Genomic DNA, 24868 nt, shown 5'->3' on the forward strand with positions numbered 1-24868 from the left:
GACACCAAACACAGGCCTGTCGCCTCCACTTGCAAGGTTTGTTCTTTCTACAATAAACAGAATCTTACTTGAGTTCACGGAACAGGGACAGAGGAGCTATTTTTACCCTCATTTTACTAAAGAAGAGGAAGCTAAAGCCCAGAGAGGCAAAATGACTGGCCAGGATTACAAAGCCAGTCAGGGGCAGAGCAGGCGCTTGGCAAGGTGACTCCGAGGCCCTTCTGAGCTCTTTCCTCAGGGCCGCTGGACATCCCCACTATTCCTAAATAATGAGGAGCGTGGATGACCTCCAGCAAGGGGACAGATGAAACAGATGTGCTAGGATGAATGCGGGGCTGCAGAAAGGGAGAAGGAAATGGAGAGGGCGAACCCTGCTTCCCTGAGGTCCCAGTCAGTGCAGGCCCAGACTCTCTCTCTCACACACACACACACACACACACACACACACACTCCAACCCACCCCCCCCCCGGGGCCTGTGAGAGGGGCTGGAAGGGGGGTGCCCAGACTGACACTGAGAGGCCAGCCACGGGGGTGGGATGTTGAGGGGCTGGGGGTGGGATGTCTGGACTCATGCTTTTTTTAGGTGGTTACACCTCGTTTTAAAGGAACAATTCCCACTTGACACGTGAGGAAGCTGAGGCCTAAATGCCCGGCTGCTACCCCTACCCATCTGGCTCAGCCCATGGTAGCCCACAGGCAGCAATGAGCTGCCCTCTGGGAGGTGTGAGAGTGCTGGGATCGGCCCCATTATTCACAGTAAACCACAGGAAGAGGAGTAAAGTGGCTCATCCAGCCTTCCACTCTTTCTGGGCCCTGGCGCTCCTCCAGCCAGCCTTCCCTGCCCAAGGAGCCCCTCAACCTTGAAGGGGATGAACCAGCTGCCACGGAGACACCCTGGAGGCATCTTGAGCAACGCAGCTGGTTCATGCCCAATGTACATTGCCCAACGCACACCTCTCTCGCGGGCCAGGTCATCGCTGAAAAGATGGCTCTGAGCAGGGTTATGGGAATGGGCTGGGACCACTGCTGACTTTGTAAGTGGGTCTGTGGCTATCGTGTGCTAGAAAGGAAACGGGAAGGCGTTAGGCCGTCTGGGAAAAGGTGATGTCACGGCTGAAACCCAAATTCCTTATTATGACTTTCTCATCTTCCTGGTCTCACCTCACCCCACTTCTCTGCTCCAGGCGTGACAAAGGGTGTTCAGTTCCAAGAATGTGCTGTGCTCTTACTTCCAGGTCTTTGCACACACTGTTCCCTCTGATGGAAACATCTTCCCCCCAAGTCCTACCTCACCTATGCTGGGCAATCTCCCTTTCTTCCTTCCTTGCCAACAAGACTTTACTGGAAACAGTTGGTGTCCAGTCCCAAGGGGCAAGTCCTGGTCTAGGGCCTGCCCATTCTCCTTTGCTGTTTTCCCGAATTTACAGTTAGAGGTGGCCACGTCACGCATTTTGGGGCCAATGACACCTTTGGGGGAAGTTTTGCTTCATGAATGACTTCTTTTGTTTGGCAATTGATATGGGGTGTGGTGCAGTCACCACCTTCTGAGAGTCTACACCTGGAAGACGACAAGCCCTCCTGAGAGGAGGGAGGAGAAGCCGAGTAAGAGCCTGGTTCCTCAGTGGCACCGCTGAGGTCATGAACAACACCTGAAACTGCCTGCTGCCAGACTTATGTGAGAAAATAGGCCCATTTGTTTACACTAGTTATTCCCTGCAGCTGAAAACATCCGACTTTGAAAAGGTCACTTCCTCCAGCAAACACTCCCTGGCTGCTAAGAACAGGATCAAAGGCCCCCTCCTCGGAGCGGTGGACGCATCGTGCCTCTCATGATCTTTGCACCGGTTCACCATCCACACGCCCCAGTAGGACGCGGTCGGCAGCAGGGACCCGTGGTGTTCACCACTTTATCCCAAAGCCAGCGTATTTGTTGAGTGCCTAAGCATACCAGTAGCTGATCACTGGTACAGCCTCCCGGAGGACAAAGACAGGGCCTGGCCCTCCCGAGCTTGCAGAGCTCTAAGGAAGGGGTGGGTGTGTGCACACACACCCTGGAGTGAGGTGGGCGGCACCTCCCTGCCCAGGACGATCAGCATTCCCTCACGACAGGTGTCATTCCGCGGGTGACTAAACAGTTCCCTCTCTCTGCCTCGGTCAGGTTTTAGCTAGAACCCCTCCCACCCACCCCCTTTGGTCTAATCATCTGCAGTTTGGACTCGCTTAGCTGCACCGGGAAGGACAGTAAGACACCCAAGCTTCTGTCCCCTCCCATAGAGAAGCAAGTCAAAGTTGCAGGATCTCTTGATACAAGACATTGTACCTCTGTGATTACTGGACATCTGTACTCATCTACAAAACAATGCAAAAGTCTGGCTTCAAGTCACCCAGGTTCTCCTGTCTTCACATTTTAGGTGTCACCTTTCTATTTTTCACCTTATGTCCCTCCCAAGGGCTGGTCCTGTCTCTCACAGCCAGCACGACACTGGAGTATATACCGTAAGCAGGATGCTTCCATACATTATTTCATTTAATCCTCAAAATAATCAGTATTTTCATTTTGCACAGAAATAATCCTGGCAACACGCACTGGGCACTATGGTAGTTACCCTACATATGCCATACCTAAGCCTCTCTGAAAGCTGCCAGCGATCTATAGTCCCACTTGCAGATGAAGAAATTAAGGTTCGGCAAGTAAGGGGTCAGAAGCCAGGTCCATGCAACTCCAAAGCATTTTGCGGATGGGCCAAGCCCGACAAGAGACTCATCCATGGAAAACTACCTGAGCAACAGTACACCAGTGGTTCGGGTATAAAAATTTATTACACATACAGAATATTACCACTAACAAACGCAGACAGGCTAGGACACAGTGGTACTGGAGGGAGGATGGCTAGCTCTTTGGAAAGTGAATAGGTTTGGGTGGCTTGGAGCCTCATGCCACACGGATTGGCCAGTCAGACGGGAAAGCACATGCCAAACACCACGGGACGTCAGGGCATCGAGTGACTGCTCTGTGTGTCCAATGCCTTCCCATCTGATCTGGGGCTTCGAAGGATGCCACACCCAGAAGCAAGCAACTGACGGAAAGGGGCTTCCTAAGGTGGCCCAGGCTTGTCTCTGAAGTCATGGCAACACCATTTTAAGCAATATGTTTAATTGGATGATTTCCACAAACTATACACGAAGTTTCTAACCATCACAATTCAGTGAAGTACAAAACATTTAAGTTACAGGCTGTGGGAAGAGAAGGCAGCACCAGTGGTGGCACCTTCCAGATCCCGGTTGGTCTAGGGGTAGGGGTAGGTTTCTTTTTAAACCGAGCCCCTCATTTCAATGTACAAAAGAATTACTCTGATTGATATTAAATTGTATTGAAAACAAAATGGACTAAAAAGCAAATACTACCCTATGTTGGGGTGAAAATGGGAGGAAAGAATGAGTCCTTCAAAGCAGGAGGGGAGACAGGTGAGGGAAGGTTCTGTGGCTGTGACCCCAGGGGGTCACTCACGCTGCTCCATTTTTACTTTTGGTGGTCTCAGGAAGGTCCTGTTCTTCTTCTCTTTCTTTCCTTTTGTATTTGCTTGGAAGTTTCGCCAGCTGTCCACACGACCATCTCGACTTTCCTAAGCACAGAAGAGGTTTGAGGTGAGGAAACCAGTTAGGGAAAGGAAGGGCCTGCTCTGCCATCCCCCTCGTAGCCCAGCTCGGCCCAGCCCAGCCCTCTGGAATAATCCTACAACACAGCAAGAGCTTTTCTGCCCCTTCCATGGGCCCAGGAAAGGGTCATACCACCCCTGGAAGGCAGGATAAGCCACAGGCTGGAAAGGATGAGACGAATAATACTCATCACAACAAAGCCATCGTTTGCTGGGAACCTCTGGGCTAGACACTTACTGCACGCTATTTCTAACCCTCACCAAAAGCTGCGGTGTGTCGTGCCACTGGTATTTCACAAACAAAGACACCAGGGCTCAGAGGCTGCATCCTGTTCTCAAAGCCATCTGGCTTGACAGCAGTACAGCCGCTCCTTCCCCCGCACCTGCCTCCTGCCCCTTAAAACCTGGATGGAGGCGTGAAGCCAGCACAGTGCCTGGCCAGCTGTGCTGGGAGGGCCACTGGGATCCCTGCCCCTTACCGAGGGGCCTACCCCTTTTCTCTCTGTGCATTCACTCAGTGGGACAGAAACAAAGCCATCATCACTGGTTAGCCAATCCCTACCCTGAGTCCTAAATCTTACAGAAGACAAGACCAAATGTTGCTCAATTCAGGAAACTGGCTGAGCCCCTGAAGGATATAACCAGGATGTCAAAGAGGAATCAAGCCTTAAGTCTCTCTGCAGGCAGGACACCGGGGTTACAAGAACCTCGGTTTCTACTAACAGACCTCTAAATAGGGCGCTACTCCACGTTTGCCCCCTAAATTAGAGGTGTAAACCATTGTTCCTGAGCCTACTTGGCAGCTGTGCCTATCATGCCCTTGCCAAGCTACAGAGCGCAGAGGTGGCTGAGCCAGGACTCAGTCCCCAAAGCCCCCGCTCTTCCCCACATAAGTCATTTCCCCGACCGTCCACCCCAGTCAGTCCTGGCAATGCCCAGGAATCAGGCTTCTATGCTGGGAAGTTTTCTTACTCTGGAATAAGAGTCCCTGGCCACCTTGGAAACTTACCTCAAAATTTTTCTGCCACTCCCTTTCTCGTTTGGCTTTTTCTTGAGCTTCAATCTCTTCTTCCCTTTGTCGCTTCCTAGGAGGAAAACCAGGCCATAGGATTTATATGATACCTGGAGACTGTTTTAACCAGACAAATTAGGCATTTCCCCACAGAAGCAAGCATATAAAGTAAACCAATTCCCTAGAGTTCTCCAAAGATGGCTGTCTGGAAAGGGCTCAAAGCACTGCACAAATGTCATTCTAAAACATGCAGATGAGACTGTGGGGCAAGATACAGATACCCCTGTCACAGAGAGAGACAGACAAGGTCGTCAAAGCCCAGCCAACACTCATCGGAGGTTCCAGGCCCAGTCCCTGCCATCTCAAGAACCCAGGCCACCTTACTTCAGTAGAGTGACCATTACAATAGCAGAGGTTCTTGTTCAAGAGGATCATTGGACAAAACCCTATCCTAAAACAAGGCCATTTCACACAACCCCAACCAGCAAAACCTAGTTATTGCTAAACACCAATCAACAATACAAAACACATAAACTAAATTAACCTCAAGATTTCTGATGAGCAAAGGAAATCATACTTTCCGGCAATAAATATATTGTAAGTGATTACACTGTACAACACTACATACTCACCAAAGCTGCAGCCACTAGTCACACAAAAGGCTCTGGCCTGAATAACTGCCTACTTCACTCCAGGAAATCAGGAAGAAAACGCACAGTACTCTTGATTATAAACTCCCTAAGGACAGGCCTATTCAATATTTCCCAAAAGTCAGAGAGAATTCCTTACCCTAGTGATTCAAAAGTTTGGCTGTTTCAGGTAACTATTTTAGACAGTCTCTTAAATGATGTACTGTAACATAATTCCTTCACCAGGAAAATCTCCGAAGACCATCTTGGTTAATCTAGGTATTCAGACAGACATGGCTTAAACGAATATACTAATATATACCTTTCATGCATCTCTTTGGCTTCTCTCTCTTTCCTTTTAATTTCCAGCTCAGCAAAGAGTTTCATGGTCTGTTTGTATACTGCTTGTTTGAACTACAAAAAAATCAAGAAGAAAAGCAAAGTAAATATTTTACCAGCAATTTGAATCAAATATTTTTAGATGGAGCCCAGGACAAAAGCAGATTAGACCAGCAAGGAAAAAAGACTCTCCAGAGAGAACCACTTCAGGATGCTGGCTCTCTCCTGGGAGATAATAACACATCCTCCTATGAGCTCTTTCCACTTTCACCATTCAGATGATACAGAGGAGCTTGCTCTGGTAAAAAGCACCAATAAGAGAAAAAAAAATTTTCCCACTTATCACAACCATTGAAATTTTGGAGGGCCCTTTCTTCCAAAGAACTTCCAAAAATAACTTTCATTCTTTCTTTTCATGCATATTTTATAATTACTCTGAGCTAGGCACCAAGAGAGGTACTGGAGATATGCAGGTGCTATCAGACAAGTCTCAGGAGTCTCCCAACCGTGGCAGAGATACTAGTTGTCCCCTATCCTCGCCCCATGATGTGTTCTACCTTCTTGTACACTCCCTTATCTTAAAGCACATGGCTACCCAGCGCAAAAGCCTGTATTTCCCAGGCTTCTCTGTAGCTAGGCGTGGCCATGTAACTTGTTTTAGCCAATGAGCTATAAGGAAAAGTGATGTAGCAACTTTCTGGAGTGTTCTTAGAGGGAGCACACTTATCCCTCCTGCCCTATTCCTCTATCCTGCTGTCTGTACATGGGTGAGGTGATGACACATCCTGGACTGTGAGAATGGAGGCAACACACTTGTTGGCAGAGCCACAGAAAGGAGGACACTGAGTCCTTGAGTGACAGGCAGTCCAGCAACCATCTTCCCAAAGACTACTACACAGGAGAGAAAAAAGTCACCGACTTGTTCAAACCACTGTCATTTGGGGTCTCAGCTGTATGCAGCTGAGCTTATATTCTGACTCTTACGTTGGCAGAAACAGGTAACACAGCATTAGATAGAAAACAAAACTCTTATCTTTAAAACTTTTTCCCCAAAATATAAAGTATTTTAAATATACAAAGAAATATAAAAAATAACCCATCATGCAGATTCCATACGATTTATATCCTAAAATCAGTGACACTGGAGCAAGAGTGACCTATGGAAAAAAGGAGAGGTAAAGGAATCCCCAAATTACTGTCACTTCTCTTTAATACTGTTACCTGCCAGGCACTGCTCAATGAAAGCAATGCTGACAAACTCCAGCCCCTAATAAGGACAAACATCAAAGAGGTGAAGGAATCTGTAATGAATATTTCAATATTTTTAAAAGCTCCTGGATGAACAGTTTCTGGTGATTTTAATTTTTTATATTTGTCTGCTTTTTCCAAATTTTCTATCATTAGCATGGGTTCCTTTATAAGCAGGAAAAAAAGACAACTAAAAAAAGTTAAGGTTCTTAACAACTTAGGAGGAGCAAGGAATATTTGTAAGAGGGTCTTCAGAAAAGACTAAAAAGGATAATTAAAGGGAAGGGAAAGTAGGGCTGAGGAGAAAAAAAACTAAAATACTGGAATGGAGTAAACCCCAAACAAGTGGCTAGTGGAAAAGATGGCCTAACAGTTCTCAAGCAGTGTTACCAAACAGAAGAGGGGACCAGTTGCTGTTAGTAAGATCACTGATGGAAGAAGTTGATAGGAAGTTTCCCTAGTAAGACAGCTGCTCCTCTATAAATCTTTTAAAATAAGCATGTGGATTAAGTTATTTATTGACCTAACTTGAGGCAAGATTAAGATGACTTAAAATCTTTCAGGCGGGGCTTCCCTGGTGGCGCAGTGGTTGGGAGTCCACCTGCTGATGCAGGGGACACGGGTTTGTGCCCCGGTCTGGTAGGATCCCACATGCAGCAGAGCGGCTGGGCCCGTGAGCCATGGCCGCTGAGCCTGTGCTCCGCAACGGGAGAGGCCACAACAGTGAGAGGCCCGCGTACCGGAAAAAAAAAAAAAAAAAAAAATTTCAGGCTAGTGAGGCAATCAGACACAAATATATAAGTAGAATCTCTCTCAACCAATCTCCACTGAAGAACCCACGGGATTAACAGATGCTCGGGGACTTCCCTGGTGGTGCAGTGGTTAAAATCTGCACTCCCAATGCAGGGGGCCCAGGTTCAATCCCTGGTCAGGGAACTAGATCCCACATGCATGCCACAACTAAGGGGGCCGCAAGCCGCAACTAAGACCTGGAGCAACCAAATAAAAATTTAAAAAAAAAAACAAAAAACAGATGCTTGCCATTTCCCTGGAAGCACATTATTACCTGCAGCACAATGGGTACCCGTGGCTATAGACAGCTGTTTACCAAGAGTCATTCGTGGTTGCTCCCAAAGCTGTCTATCCCAGTTGCAATTACTACTGTACTTATGTGATTTAAACATCACAGAAATTGATGAGTGAGGTTATAAAAATAAATGTTTGTTGGTTGCTTTAGAAAGAGTCAAACACAAGTCCCTAAAAATAACCGCTGTTGAATTAGGTACAGGTGAGACATCTGGAAAAGACTGAAAAAACAATCTAGGATTCTGCTTTTGCTTTGCTTCACAGGTACCTAAGTTTTCAATGTTCTTCAAAAGAAATTAAAAGCAGAAACTATGGATAATGCTCTGTGTGTTTTATAAAATAAAGTCTACTGAAAACTCCAATGAGCAGACAAACCCTCAAAGGAAAGGCCATAGCCCTATGTCCAAAAAAAGGTGGATTTTTCAAAAAGGAGAATGAATATACATTTTAATATTTTAAGTGAAAATGTTTCTAGCATGTATGCAACATTCCTTAAGCTTCCCCTTTTTTTTTTTTTTTTTTTGCAGTACGCGGGCCTCTCACTGTTGTGGCCTCTCCCGTTGAGGAGCACAGGCTCTGGACACGCAAGCCCAGCAGCCATGTGTTACAGGCCCAGCCGCTCCACAGCACATGGGATCTTCCCAGACCGGGGCACGAACCCGTGTCCCCTGCATCGGCAGGCAGACTCTCAACCACTGCGCCACCAGGGAAGCCCCAAGCTTCCCTCTCTTTAACCCACCGATCAGTGAACCCATTCACACAAGATGAAGTGGTTTTTCTCATATTTAACTTACCAGCTCAGGATCATCCTCCTCCACATTTGTAGGCTTTCCTTCCTTCTTTAATTGCTTTTTTCGCTCTTTCACCTAAAAAGAATTTTTTTCCATCAAAAAATGAGCACTCATACTTTGAGAATATCCATTAAGCTGCACACATAGAATATGTGCATTTTTCTACAGGTATAACAAAAAGTTTGCATTTAAAAAAGATGAGCCACTCCCCTCCCCTCCAAAACAGCAATGCAATCAAAGAAAACTAGGAACCAGGGGTCCTTTCCCTAACCTCATCTAAGATCCAACACAAGGGGACCAGCTGGGGAGTTGTCCCCAACTTATCAGATCCTAGGCCAGATCCAAAGAGCCTTTGATACATTGAACAGATTATGCATTTATCTTTCATGGCTTGTGGTTATGTGTTTATAGCAAAAAAAAAAGTATATTTGTCAAGTTTTAAAGAAGCTACAGAATTTGCAGCATCAAATATGATTGTTTTCTGGCATTTCTGCAATGGCATTCTGGATAATTTTCACTGTGAAACTTCCTTAAACCAACGATCTTCACAACACATTAACTGATGTTTTCATCACTTTGGCCACCATTGAGATTCCCCCCCCAAAATAAATATATCCATTCATAAAAGAATGACATTACTCCATTAAATTACCATTCAGTCCGGCAAAAAGCCAAGTGCCTTCCAAGCTCAAAAAGGCCCTACTGCCACCCTGTGGTCAGAAAGCCTGATGGTGGCTCCTTTACAGGCAAAATACAGAGGAAGGGTAACTATCACAATAATTCAGGGACAAATTGTCAGGTTCTTTTCTGGTTTCTACCAGAATGTGGCCCTCAAATTCCAACACATGACCAGCAAGACACAGTTATGGCAGTCTGTCTCTTCTTTTTACTCATGTCCCTCATCTAAATTGGCCTCATTACTATTATTGGTTATATAGTTGTTACAGATTCCAAAGCTCTTCAAAGAAAAGGTCACATCCATATTCACTCCCAATTGAAACTGCTCTTATAAAACAGCCTCAAGATTCTTACCCTAGCAAGTAAAAAATTAAAACAAAGACCTTTCTTACCTCAAGGAAGCTGTCTTAACATTTCCCACCACTCGGGAGATTTAGGTAATGGAAAAAAATAAAGACAGCTAGAACTGAATTTATTTCAATTGAGTCCTTCCCAACTCTATTATTAATACAGACATGTATCTCGTCCTATTTTTTTTTTTTAATATTTACTCATATCCCCTTGCCAGCCTTTCTCAAGCCCTTGTTTCAACCCTTTCACAGAGACAAGAATAAAAGTCCAGGGTCAAGCAGTACCATGGCTGCTCCACTGTTCCACTTTCAGAATGGGGTACTGCGATGAGAGAGCAAGAAAAACCCTCTTTCCACGACAAGGGACCTGCTAGGGAAAGAGGCAGGAGCAGCATCCTGGCCACTCACCCTGAGCTCTAGGAGTGAATGCCAGATTCAGGCACGCACTGTTCATGACCACCACAGCAAAGTGGTGGAGACCACAGGAGCAGTCAGGCCAGTCAGGCCAGTTAGGCATTGCTATGTTAATGTTAACATTTACCCTCCTACAAGGCAAGGCGCCCAAGGCTTACTAATACTTCCTGTAAACACAGCAGCACTATAAATACTTACGGTGTGTTCCACGTATTCTTTTCCTGCCTGAATTACATCCAGGGCCCTCTTCTTTTGTTCCTGATCCAGTAGCAACTTGTAAGCTTTGTCCACAGCTAATGCAAAACATTGAAATTAACTGTTTCTGCAAACACCCTCTCAAAGTCTGAACTATACTCAGGCAGTGTAAATGGACTTGTGCCGTCTAAAAGCATTCCCTACTTTGTTAAATTATTTACTGTTGTTAAGCTAATTTTAAAACATACAACTACAGCAATGATTTCCCTTGAGAGCCTTGGAAAAAAATTAAATATATATTCAAGGTTAAATACACCACATCTAGATTTAACTCAGTGATCAAATTCTTCCAATTATTTTTTATGTTCAAAGGAAAAAAATGATCCTATGCAGTAACAATCTTTGTTGGCACATAAAAGTTTTAACAAACCAAAGTTAAGGTCTACTTCTAAACAGCAACATTCTGCTTTGAATGACAACCGTTCTACTGAAAACCACAGCTTCTTCATGACCAGAAGACAAAACTGTAACATTCTTTTCTTGATCCAGGACTAGGAACAGTTAGTCCCGAGCACTGACAATATGTTACTCAGAAGCAGGTAAATATACAAATACCTTCAAAAGCCTTTTGTGCTCTGTCAGCATCATCTTGATTTTTGTCAGGATGCACCAATATGGATAACTATAATAAGAGAAGAGATAGCTTTGTCAGTAAGAGGAACATTTAGTAACGCTTCGTCTGCACTGTGCCTCTTTACAACCAAAAGCTCTTATTAGGGCAAAAACTGCCAGCCAGCCAGAAGCATTTTTTAAAAATTAATAAATATCATAAAATGCCCAGAAGTGTTAGTCCTTAATAAAATTCAAGTGCCAAACAGGTAATTGCACAGATGGAAAACATTTACTTGAGCACAAATGTAAGCCTAGCATTATGAAGATGTTGTGATAATTTGGGAGGGGGAAGGAAAACACAAAAAGTACCAAGTTCCTTTTATGTTTCTTATATGGAGCACTAGAGAGGATTAAACAGGTCTAAGATATCATCTCTTTCCTAAAAGAACTTCTAATATAGAGCAGTGGCTCTCAGTTCTGGCTGCGTTCCAACCCTGTGCAGATTTTTAGGAATACAGAGGTCTACTTTCCAGCCTGAGACCTTCTGAATCAGTCTCTGGCATCTGTACTTTTTAAACCTCCACTAGACTGGGTATCAGATGATAGTAAGGAATTAGTGTTAATTTGTTAGGTGTGACAAGTAGTTATGCAAGAAAATGTCCTTTTTTTACTTTCGCGGGGTAACTGCTTAAGTACTTAGTGGTGAAGTATCATAGTGTCTGTAAATTACAGTTCTGCCAAAAATACATGTATAGTTAATGAAGGGAACTGTTGCATATAGATGGTGAATATATGGGCTTTCATTGCTTTATTCTTTCTTTCTTTTTTTTTTTTTTGCGGTTCGCGGGCCTCTCACTGTTTTGGCCTCTCCCGCTGCGGAGCACAGGCTCCGGACGCACAGGCTCAGCGGCCATGGCTCACGGGCCCAGCCGCTCTGCGGCATGTGGGATCTTCCCGGACCGGGGCACAAACCCGTGTCCCCCTGCGTCGGCAGGCGGACTCTCAACCACTGCACCACCAGGGAAGCCCCTCTTTATTCTTTCTTTTTAAAATATAACGAAAATTTCTTATAACAAAAAGTTAAAAAGCAAAAACCTCCATAGGTGATCCTTTCAGACAGCCAGGGTTAAGAACCACTGACCTACTATCACCATCAGACAGAAACAGTTTGAACAGAGGGACTGTGCTCGGGGATGACATCAAGTAGGGATCTACTGCTAAATCCAGCATTACTGGAGCCAAAATCCTGGGTTTCAATTTCAACTTCAATCACCTGCTAGCTGTGAGACCTTGAGCAATTCACTTGGTCTATCTCCGTCTCAGTTTCCTCCTCTCTAAGTGGGACAATACTGTATACCTATATCTCACTGTGTTGTAAGGATGAAATGAGATAATGAGTAAAGAACTTAGCATACTAACACACAAAGGCAACAGCTAGCGCATGAAGAGGACATACCATAGGCCAAGACCTATTCTAAGTGCTTTAGGTGTGTTGCCTCATTCAAATCCTTATAAAAACCCCAGGGGCAGCCACCATCATTACATGCATTTTACAAATGAGGTAACAGGGCACAGGAAGGTTGAAAGTAACTTGCCAGAGCTCACACTGCTTGTAAGAGGTACAGCCAAGACAGAAACTCAAGTCATACAGCTCCAGCACCCACATTCTTAACTATTAGGCTCTATTAATGACTAAATAAGAACTCTTATTGAGTTCTTCATATAGCTACATAAATAGTCTAAAAGTTTTGACTATGAATTTGAATGACTGCTTATTAAATTGGGAAAGATTTCTAATGCATTACATTAGAAAACTTGAAATTTTAGAAGAAGGGGAAAAAGCTGAATATAAGTGCAGAGAAGAAGTCAGGAAGCAAAAAAGCTATAAAGTTATATAATGGGAAATGACTGAGTAGGCAAAGATAAAAACACCTTGGCTTAATAGTACATCAGAAGACGATTATGAGTCAGCAATGTGGAGGCAATGACTGTATTGAAAAAGCAAGCATAACACTGGATATTAACAAGTCTGTCATGCAGGAGCTGAGAATTATATTCAGCACTGGTCAGGCCCTATTAAAATATGAAGTATATAAAAAATATAAGTTGAGGAAAGTTGAAAAAAAAGACATGAAATATACAGAAAATCCAATTTGCAAAGACATTACAGGGAGTATGATTATTCAACTCATAGAAGAAAAGGCTGCAGGGGTTACTCAGCTGTCAAAACTGGAAAGGTGTTTTAAAAGGCTACTATAAAACTCTGCAGCTTGAGTTAGTAAATATTAGAATGGGCAAGAATCAGAGGTGGTGGATCCCCTTTCCTAGAGAACTTTCTGAAAGCACTCTATATTAAACCAGGTATCTTTTGAGTATTCATATAAGTTTGCAAAAGATAAAATTATTGAGGAATAGAACTTTAAAAATAAAATCATTTAACACTGTTAAATGAACTTAAAACTAAAACTGTTATAGTCTCCTAGAAGCCAGAGGATTTGATAAGTATGACTCCATGTAAGCTCTACTACTCTACCTTGTACTTCTCTCTCTTAATTGAGGAATTGAAGAGATTCTATTTGGATGTAAAATTCATCCTATTCACAGGTAAGCTATGGTCATTAAATTATTTAAGATTTGTATGTCACTGTAAGTTTTTTTTCAGAGTTACATAGCCTTAAAAAAAAAAAAAAAGATTAAATTTTGGCCCAAAAGTCATAATAGAATGCCCTGATAATAACCTTCAAGTCCTAAGAGAATCATGTGCTCAATACATTTTTAAAAGGTTCAAACTCCACCTATTACAGGAATATAGTATCATACCTGCCGAAACCTCTTTTTTATTTCTTCATCTGTCACTTCAGGATCTATCTGAAGAACCTGGAAGAATCAAAATCAAAACTGTAAAAGAGATGAAAAGAATCTATAGATTTAAGAGATGCCCAATAATTATACATTTTATAATCAGCATCTAGAACAGTACTCAGCATTCTATAACAGTACCTGGCACACAGTTCTAAAAAATGTTCAAGAAATATAAATGAGTAAACCAATAACAGAATAATAGCTATAGTGTTTCAGGGTTCTCAAATTAATTCAGTGGTTTCTTTCACTCCATCAGAAAAATAATAAATTACCCTACACCCAGGGACATGTTTACAGGCCATGAGACAAATGTTGCCTTTCTCCTTCATTCATTAAGAAAAGTACCCACCCTCTACTTACTTTTGCAAATATGGAGAAAGTACAGCAACTCAACATGGAAATAATTAGGCTGGCTACCTGATTTTTTTTTTTTTTTTTTTTTAATGAGGGAGGACTGTAGATCTTCAAATAAAGCCCCCCCCACAGCTGATTTTCATCTCAATCAAGAAATGTCCACTTGGCTCCATGTTATAATTTACATGGCTCAATAGTTCTCAACCCAGAGTGGAAATCTGAGAGCAATGCCAGGGAGTGTGGACTTTATGCCAGATGATGTTGCTGAACTGCAGTAATGTGGTTTTTCCTAGGAAAAAGTTTTTCCTAGGTGTGGTAATGGTGTTGTGGTTATGTGGAAATGTGTTCTTGTTTTGAGGAGATGCATGCGAAAGTACTTAGGCATGAAGCATCAATGTCTGCAGCTTACTTTCAGATGATTTGGCAAAAATGAAGAAGGTATGTATAAATATACACAAACACACATACAACAAAAGTTATTTTTCCAAGGGTCATATCATATGTGTACTGATCACTAGCAACATATATTCACTGAGTGCCTTCAAAGCTAGCTAATCCGACTCCTCTTCTACCGTTAAGAGTTGGAGGTGCTTTATGTGGCCATGAAACACAGTGAAGACAATGGGCTTATAACTGCGGCCCAAACCCCTATGAAGCCAGTTTTATACATTCAGGACAAACTTATGGAGCACCTGGGATTGCTAGATCCTGTGCTCACTACTGTTCTCATAGAATTTAAGGTCCACAAGGGAAGGAACAGAAAAGTCACAAATAATTCTTACCAAAATGATAAATACCATATAACCAATATGGCTCTAAGGAAGCACACAGGTCTGTTCAGATTCTTGGAAGATTTTTCTGAACTCCCACTGTGTCTCAGGCTTTGGGGATACTGCAAAGAAAAATCCACAGTCTTGGACCTCAGAGAGTTAATAAATCATCACACAGAAACAAAAATGCTTGACTGTGGCATTTATATAAGTTCCTGAACTCAAATAAACCGCCACAGTCTCCTTTAGGATCTTCTGCTTGAAAGAGGAATCCAGTCTTAGGTCACATCTGAACTCTCTGACCTGTTAATAATGTGCAGGTTCCAGAATCCCGTGAGATAAATACCCTTCTTTCCAACGTGCTGAACAAGATAAACAGAAAACGACGCCTGTGGTGCTGCCTTCTGGGGCTTTAAAGTTAAATAGAAGGACTTCCCTGGTGGTCCAGTGGTAAAGAATCCACCTTACAATGCAGGGAACACAGGTTCAATCCCTGGTCAGGGAACTAAGATCCCACATGCTGCAGGGCAACTAAGCCCGCACGCCACAACTACTGAGCTTGCGCACCTCAACTAGAGCCCGCGTGCCACAAACTACAGAGCCCACATGCCCTGGAGCCTGCGCACCACAACTAGAGAGAGAAAACCTGCACGCCACAACTAGAGAGAAGCCCTCGTGCCGCATCCCGCCTGCTGCAAAAATAAATAAAATAAATAAATAAATAGTAAATAAAATCTTTATAAAAAATAAAGTTAAACAGAAAAAAGGAACATGAAAAAGGCAGGGCTGAGCAGGCGCACAGGTTCATCTAAGCTTATGGAAGGAAGTAGGGGAGGGTCCTTAACCTAGGAACAATTGTAGAATGCATAAGAAAGATGTTTAGAAAATGGCTGAAGGTTAGAAATGCATCCAAATAGTGCAGTGATGGCAGGAAGCGGGGGGAAGTGCCCCCTGGATTAGGATTCCTGTAACAAGACCCATCAGAGTCCCTTTTCTACCTGCTGCTCAGGAAGATGGTATATAGGACAACTACTTGCATTTCAATTTATAGCCAAGAGGACAGCTATTACTGCATCACTTCTCCTTACTAGGAAAAAACCAGTCTGCTTACCTCTGGAGAAAAGTCTGATTCATTTAGATATCTCAGTAGTTGTTGCATGAAAAAACAGAAGTTACTGATTTCCTAAATTGCTAGGAACACCTAATCCTGACTTAGGGTCAAAAACCAACTTTGTAAGAAGACAACTGGCGGGGCCTTGGGGCTAAATTAGGAGTTTGGGATTAACAGACACACACTACCATATATAAAACAGATAAACAACAAGCACCTACTATATGGCACAGGGAACTATATTCAATACCTTGTAATAACCTATAATGGAAAAGAATCTGAAAAAGAATACACACACACACGTATATATAGTATAACTGAATCACTTTGCTGTACACCTGAAACTAGCACAACATTGTATACCAACTATACTTCAATTTAAAAAAAGATAATGACACCCATCCTATAAAGTGGCCAGCATATTTGTATGAAAGAGAAAAGACAAAAGTTCTAATGGACAATCATGGAGTCCTGCTCACTCAAACACAATCTGGCACCTCCCCAAGTTTTGTCAACCTTACCATATTCTTTACACATTCAAACACACTTCCCGGGAATTCCCTGGTGGTCCAGTGGTTAGGACTCTGAGCTCTCACTGCCAACCGCCCAGGTTCAATGGCTGGTCAGGGAACTAAGACCCCACATGCCATGCAGTGAAAAAAATAAATTAAATTAAAAAACAAACACACTTCCTATAATCAGGACAGGAGCTATGGGGCAGTGAGTTCCACTTCCAGACCACATTAACTGGTAGGACAGTAAAATCCTAGCATTCATACTGGTCCCAACAATCTGTTACTCCTCATCAACAGATCTCCACAGGAAACACTAATTATCTTAAATAAACGGTTAAGTTATATGATCATGTGTCCCCTTTTCACAGTACATACTATCTCAATTTAAAAATATGACTAGGGACTTCCCTGGTGGTGCAGTGGATAAGACTCCATGCTCCCAATGCAGGGGGCCAGGGTTCGATCCCTGGTCTGTGAACTAGATCCCATATGCATGCTGCAACTAAGAGTTTGCATGCCACAACTAAGGAGCCCACTTGTCTCAACTACAGACCCAGTGCAACCAAATAAATATTAAAAATATATATATATGACTAAACAGAAAGGACATACCATCAAGTTCTTTCAAACATATTATCTCCCCCTACGCCCGCCCCAAAATCATATCTAAATACTCTTTAAGCTTTTCATCTTCCTCTTCCCTCTCAAATATGTTAAGTGGGGCCAGGCGAAGTAGACATCTACTTTGGGTGAGGAGTCAAGATGGCCCAGAGAGGAGTGTCAGAGCCCATCTGGGACAAAGAAGACAGTAACCACACGAGGAGTGTCGGCTAGTCATGTGGTGCTGGAGCCCCAACAGGGTGAGAAGAGCACCCACAGAGGGGTAACTTGACATAAAGTGCCAGAGTGGGTTGAGGAGGGCACCTCCATGGACAGGTGGCCCGCCATAGGGTGTCAGAACCTAAGCAGAGTGAGATTGTCAATATGGGAGGGCACAGGGTGCAGGAGCCCAAGCAAGGACATCTCCACAAAGCCCAAGCCTAGCATGGGGTGTGGAAGCCTGTGCCTGGTGAGGTAGGTGCCCATGTAGGAGAGCATCCAATGTAACAGGGCAGCTCAACTTGAGGTGTAGGAGCCCAAGTACAAGTGGCACAGAGAGTTGGAACATGAGCAGAGTGAAGAGGACCTCCATGCAGGGGGGCGACCTGGAGTGTGGGGGGACCTGGAGTGTGGAGTCAGAACCCAGTAAAGATGAGGAGGGTGTTCCCAGAGGGAGGTAGCCTGACACAGGGTGTCAAAACCACAGCAGGGTAGGAAGGAAGCATGCCTGCTTGGTGGGGAGGATGCTGGAGCCCAAGAGGGATGAAGAGAGCTCTTGGGAGTGGAGGGCAGGCACAGGGAGGCAGAGCCAGGTGAGAAACATACCCACACCAAAGGGTGACCTGGCATTGGAGTTTAGAGTTCAGGTGTGGGGAGAAGGGAGTTTAGAGTTCAGGTTGCACAGAGAGGCAACCTGGTGTTGGTGTCAGAGTGAAGCAGGGTGAGGAGGTCATTCACATGAGGGAAGGAATGGCAATGGGAGATCGAGATCAGATTCATACAGGAGGATCAATTAAGTAAATATATATATTAAAGAGAGCGGGAGCCATATTTCTCAGAGAAGGGAACTATGAACATGGAAAGAAAAAAAACCCTAGAATAAACCCTGTGATGTTGGATTGAACTTTTATGTAATACGTGTATGTGTATGTACACACACACACACACACACACACACACACACACACACACACTCCTTAGCTCTGTCTACCAATAGGGTCTGGGAGTAGTGACATCCCAATGGCAATGGGTATACCTAGCATCCAAATCTTGATTTCTAAATATCATTCTTCATTAAAAGGAATCAGAACTCCTCAAAGAAATGGTTAATTCCAGGCTGGGTCAGGAAAAGTACAAGAGTGCCTAGTAATCAAAGAATGATGAAGACATATCAAAAAGACAGGAAAGGCTTAAAAGTAACCTACTGGTCAAATTTGGGACGTTTGAGCATTGAAATAAGTAATATCAAATTATAACCCACTGAATAAAATAGGAAACCCCAAGTCTATACTGACAAATGAATAAATTGAAACTTTGATAAGGACAGTATATTCACACATACTCAAAGTACCTCCTCATGAAATACTTATCAATTACAAAGGGGGAAAAAAGTTAACTTCATGAAGAAGCCTAGTAGGCAACTCTTTAAGTGATCAAGTAATATCATTAATAACAGGATAAATCAAAATCACGTACCACTTTACAGGTTACAAGGAGAAAAATGCAGTACCACTTCTATGCTATTCCTGTCAACATTGCATAAACTGAATCTAATGTGAAGAAACATCAAACAAACTCAAGTTGAGAAAGATGCTACAAAATAACTGGCCTGTAATCTTCAGAAATGCCAAGGTCATGAAAGTCAAGGAAAGACTGAGGAACTGTTCCAGACTGAGGGAGACTAATGAGACATGACAACTAAATGTAACAGAGATTCCAGACTGGATCCTTTTGCTATAAAGGACATCACTGAAACAATTAGCTAGTTTGAATGGGGTCTGAGGATCACATAGTAAAATAAATCATCAACATTTATTTCCTAAAAAAAAAAAAAAAAAAAACCTTTATTTCCTGGTTTTGATTGTTATATTGTGGTTCAGTAGGAGAATGCTGTTCGTTGGAAAATACACTAAAGTATTTCAGGGAGATGGGGTGTCATATTGACAACTTACTTGCAACCTTTCTGCAAATCTGAGAGTGTTTGTTTTTTTTTTTTTTTTTGCGGTACGCGGGCCGCTCACTGTTGTGGCCTCTCCCGTTGCGGAGCGCAGGCTCCGGACGCGCAGGCTCAGCGGCCATAGCTCAAGGGGCCAGCCGCTCCACGGCATGTGGGATTCTCCCACACCGGGGCACGAACCCATGTCCCCTGCATCGGCAGGCGGACTCCCAACCACTGCGCCACCAGGGAAGCCCCTGAGAGTGTTTTAAAATGAAAGATATACTTCAAAAATTATTCTTCAAAAAAACAGAACAATTGGTGAATCTTTTTTTCTTTTTTTTTTTGCGGTACGCGGGCCTCTCACTGTTGTGGCCTCTCCCGTTGCAGAGCACAGGCCCCAGATGCGTAGGCTCAGCGGCCATGGCTCACGGGCCCAGCCGCTCCGTGGCATGTGGGATCTTCCCGGACCGGGGCACGAACCCGTGTCCCCTGCATCGGCAGGCGGACTCTCAACCACTGCACCACCAGGGAAGCTCCCAATTGGTGAATCTTGAAAATACTTTACTAAGTGAAATAAGCCAGACATAAACAGACAAACATTTTATGAGGCACCTGGAAAAGGCATTCATAGACAAAAAGCAGAATAGAGCATACCAGGGGTTGGGGGTAGGAGGACCGGAGAGTTATTATTTTATGGGTTTGAAGTTTCAGTTTGGAATGATGAAAAATTTCTAGAAATGGAGAGGGATGATGATTGCACAACACTGTGAATGTACTTAATGCCACTTAACTGTATGCCTAAAAATGGTTCAAATGGTTAATTTTACATTATGTATACTTTACCGCAATAAAATGAAGTGGGGAAAAGGTTTTTTTTTATAAGTGCTCAATAAGTGTTTTTTATAAGATGTAACAACATTCGTTTCAAAGTTACTTATAGTTGTGACAATTAGAAACTAGTTTAATTATTGTACAATAAAGGAATTGTTGAAATAATAATTGAGACTTTAAAAGTGTATAAAAATAGTTTATGTAACAATACAGCATTTAAAATAGCATGGGAATAGATAATAAGAACCTGCTGTATAAAAAAAATAAATAAAATAAAATTCAAAAAAATAAATAAATAAAATAAAATAGCATGGGGCTTCCCAGGTGGCGCAGTGGTTTAGAATCCGCCTGCCAATTCAGGGAACACGGGTTCGAGCCCTGGTCTGGGAAGATCCCACATGCCTCGGAGCAACTAAGCCCGTGTGCCACAACTACTGAAGCCTGCACATCTAGAGCCCGAGCACCCAACGAAGAGTAGCCCCAACTCGCTGCAACTAGAGAAAGCCCACGCACAGCAATGAAGACCCAACACAGTCAAAATTTTAAATAAATAAATAATTTATATATTTTTAAAAACTTAAAAAAAATAAAAGAAAAGAAAACAGCATGAACTGCATGACCCTCTTTGTTTCTAAATAATACTAAGAACAGTTGGAGCATAAACAGGTGTTTTCTTAGGTACGATTATACATGATTTTTTTCCTTGCTTTTTCTATATTTCTAATTTTTATTAGAAATATGATTTACTTTTATAATCAGGAAACATTTAAAGTTATAAAACTAAGGAAGCTAAAAAGTGTACTTGCATGTCTATAATCTTGTGAACATTTTTGGGTTGTTAGGTTTTTTTTATTGTGGTGAAACAGAAAAGTTTTAACAAACAAATTAAATCTAAGACCCTAAATTTACCAAGGCTAGCTATTCCTTCACATTTGAAAATAAATCCATATATATTTGGGTTACTAAAAGATGAGAGCAAGCTCTGCTCACAACAAACCACCCAAGTTCAACTCCAACTATGCATAGTACAAATTAGGTGTGTGTTCCGAGGTAAGTCTGGCCGCAGCTACGTAAAGCTCCCTATCAAGGGCCACAGCAACATCAGATACCTCACCTCAAATGGGTTCAAATTGAAGTAGGAGGAACCAGGACGAGTCAATCTTTCGATCTGATTTTTGGACGTTAGAACTGAATCTCTCTTCTCTATTTGTTTCACCTAAAATAAAGGGGATAAAAACCTCATTAGTAAAGCTCAGTAATGAACTCTGAATTATCATCTTAACAAGTTACTCACAGACATGTTCAGTAAACATTTATTTGCGTGTCTACACGTTCAAGGTATTTTGCTAAACACTTTGAGAAATAATTACAACAGCTACCATTTACTGAATTTTAATATAATGTAAATACTTTACAGGTGTTTATTCCTCTCAACAATCCTACATGGTAGGTACCACTATTATCCCCATTTTGCAGATAAGAAAACTGAGAGTTAGGTCAACTGACTGGTAACCAGCCAACCTGTAAACCAGATTTTTTCCCAATCACCCAATTTATAAACCAGAATTTTAGGCCCAACAGTTTGATGCCAGAGCAAGGCAGCAAGAAGATTCAAAAATAAATAAGTCACAGCCACCGCCTTCAAAGAGCTTCCCCTCTAATGACGAATGATGTACTTGTGAATGTTCACATTAATTTACAACTTTTTAAGAAAGGAAAAATACAATTACACTGAAATATACACTAAAAGCAGCACTAAAAAAGTGTGTGGGAGAGAGCAAATAACTCCGCCTTTCTACTTCTAATAGTTAGAAAAATCCCTGACCTGAACACAGTGTTAAAGAGAACAAGCACCAGGTAGTCCCAGGAAAACATCCTTGGTGCCACTGTCAGAACTGAAATTTTAGTTGGAACGAATCTCTGGCATGTTATATATACCATCTTTATTTCTATAGCCAAAATGGATTTGGAAAGGATCTCAGTAACATAAAAAGCTAATCCATTTCAGCATCTTCCCTCTTCACTCTTTTGTAAAATAGCATGCCCCTCCCCCGACTCTCTTTTTCCCAGACTCATTTTTCCTCATAGAACTTATCACTACCTGACAGTATATTGTACATCTATTCATTGTTTATCCTTCTCAATAGAATGAAAGCTCTATGAAGACAGGATTTTTCTCTCTGTTGTTCACTACCATTTCTCCAGGACCTAAATAGTACACTAGACCATATCAGGTGCTCAATAAATATTAGTTAATGATGATTAAAGGGTCCTTCTTTAGACACTTTCTCTCATTAAACAAACCAGGATTGCTTTTTTTTTTTAAACTAAGAAAGAGTAATTAAAACAAGTTCCACTATAACTGCTGAGTACTCATGAGAAGCCAGTAAACTGGTACCAGTGCATTAACACTTTCAAGTGAATTAGACATTTTGAAAGCACAGACTATAAATGGACATACTAATTTGTTTTTAAACTTAATATTTTGGAGAAACTACTATGTAACAAGCACTGTTACAACTACCAGAGATAAAAGATGAATGTGACATGGTGCTTAACTCTCAGTAACTCACAGCCAGGTGGGGAGCAACTCCATTCCTCAAATCCATGCCAACCTAAAGAGGTCCACTTTCAACTTTGTTTTAACTCTTACAAAGATGCTTCTGCTTTATATTTCATGAAACTTTCTTATACATTAAACCCTTTAACCCTCATTAAAACTCTTGTTTTAATATTAACTTTTGTTCTACAAACGTGGAAATTGAGGATTGCAAAATCAATGGCTTGAAAGAATTCTGTCACAGTAACGTTAACTGCCTTGCACGAATCCAATCCGAGGTCCTCTGACTCCAAAAGCCATTCTTTTCTTCATTTATTCATTCATTCGTTTACTCAACAAATATTTATTAAGCAACTACTACGTACTACGCGCTGGAGATGTGATAGTAAACGAGGCTCACACCAAACTTACTCCCTCCCAACATGATACCGAGCTGTCATCTGCTCTAAGACGCAGCACAAATTATTTCACCTCCCTAAACCTCAGGTTTGTCATCTGTAAAAGGGAGATAATGCCTACACGGCAAAATGCACAGTGCCTAGCGTTCGCTAATGGCAGAAATAACTACCAGGAAAACTCACTACAGATAACTAAGAGTAGAGAGTGCTTCCGTTGAGAATAAAAACGGGGGCCAAGCCGGTTAAGTCGCCCCCAGGAAGGCCCAGCCTCCCAGCCGCTGCCAGCCCCCGACTACGCGGACCTGGGGAACTCTGCGCGCGCCCAAGCACTTCGTTGGCCACGATCGCCGCCTCCCCGCAGACGCCGGACCCACGCCCCTTTCTGTCGTCCAGGGGATCTCCGCGCCGCAATATCAGGAAGAAACGCACACACACTCCCGAAGCCCCCACCGCCCCAAAGGCCAGACAGGAGGGGCTGCCCAACGGTCCAGGCCAGAAGGACCATTGCCTTCGCCCGCTGGAAGCGTAGCCCCAGCGGGGTCGCCCCGTTGCCGCCATCCCTCACTCTGTGTTCACCTCACTGTAGAAGGTCATAAATGCCTCCTCCGTGCTGCCGCCGCCACCCGAAGCCCCGCTCTCTCCTGGAGCCGCCATTTTCCCGGCCTAGCCACCATGTGACTCTTCTGCGCAAGCGCTACCTCACGTCTTCTTACAGGTCCGCCTCTCCCCCTTGTGACTCTTAAAGGGCTCGCAGCCCAGCCAGACGCCTCCAATCTAAGTAAACTCTTCTTTAAACTGAGGTTAAATACACGTGACATACAATTAACCATTTTAAAGTGAACAATTCAGTGGCCTTTAGTACATTCACAGTGTTGTGCAACCATCACCTCTATCTAGTTACAGAACAGTTGCATGGCCCCAAAAGCATACCCGGCACCTAATCAACATTTCGTACGCGTATTTCCCAACCCCTGGCAACAACCAATCTGTGTATTGTCCCTACGGACTTACTTATTCTGGACATTTCATATAAATGCAGTCATACAACATGTGACCTTTTGTGTCTGGCTTCATTCACTTAACATAATGTTTTCCAGGTTCATTCAAGGCATAGCATACATCATTACTTCATTATTTTTTATGGGTTAATAGTATTCCATCACATGTGTATACCACGATTTGTTTATTCATTCGTCAGCTGATGGACATTTGGGTTGTTTCCATCTTTTGGCTACTGTGAAATGGTGCTGCTATGAACATGTGTTGAGTACCAGTTTTCTATTTGAGGGGTACAATTTCCTAGAAAGGAATTTGGTAATTCTATATTTAACCTTTTGAGCAATTGCCAAGCTGTTTTCCACAGCGGCTGAACAATTTTACATTCCTACCAGCAATGTAGGAGGTTTACAATTTCTCCACATCCTCACCAATGCTTGTTATTTTCAATTTTTTTTAACTACAGCCATCCTAGTACCTAGATGGATCTTTTGCACAAACTCAGCAAGACCCTCCACTGGATGCCCAGCCAGGAGATAATCAAGAAACAATAGTATCTGAGAACTAGAAACAGTGTCTGAAATGGGAATGGCACTTAAATATCTAGAAACACAAAAAATTATTATTACTAGATAGTGGGCTTATGAGTGATTATTATTTCTAGCCTTCTGCTTTCGTGTTTTTCCAAGTTTTCTAAAATGA

General features: G+C 42.8%; 1 protein-coding gene across 1 annotated transcript; it reads right to left on the bottom strand.

Moving 5' to 3' along the window:
* Positions 1-2808: 2808 nt before the first annotated feature.
* On the bottom strand, positions 2809-23826 carry DNAJC8 (DnaJ heat shock protein family (Hsp40) member C8). Its single transcript, XM_079698068.1, has 9 exons — positions 23747-23826; positions 21327-21428; positions 13832-13888; positions 11015-11081; positions 10403-10497; positions 8766-8837; positions 5621-5712; positions 4667-4742; positions 2809-3624 (listed from the first exon to the last, which is right to left on the bottom strand). The coding sequence occupies exons 1-9, from the start codon at positions 23822-23824 to the stop codon at positions 3502-3504; spliced, it is 762 nt and encodes a 253-aa protein (XP_079554194.1). The 5' UTR covers positions 23825-23826; the 3' UTR covers positions 2809-3501.
* Between the last annotated feature and the right edge of the window lie 1042 nt (positions 23827-24868).

This window comes from Hyperoodon ampullatus, assembly GCF_949752795.1.
Source record: "Hyperoodon ampullatus genome assembly, chromosome: 2".
NCBI classification, from domain to species: domain Eukaryota; kingdom Metazoa; phylum Chordata; class Mammalia; order Artiodactyla; family Ziphiidae; genus Hyperoodon; species Hyperoodon ampullatus.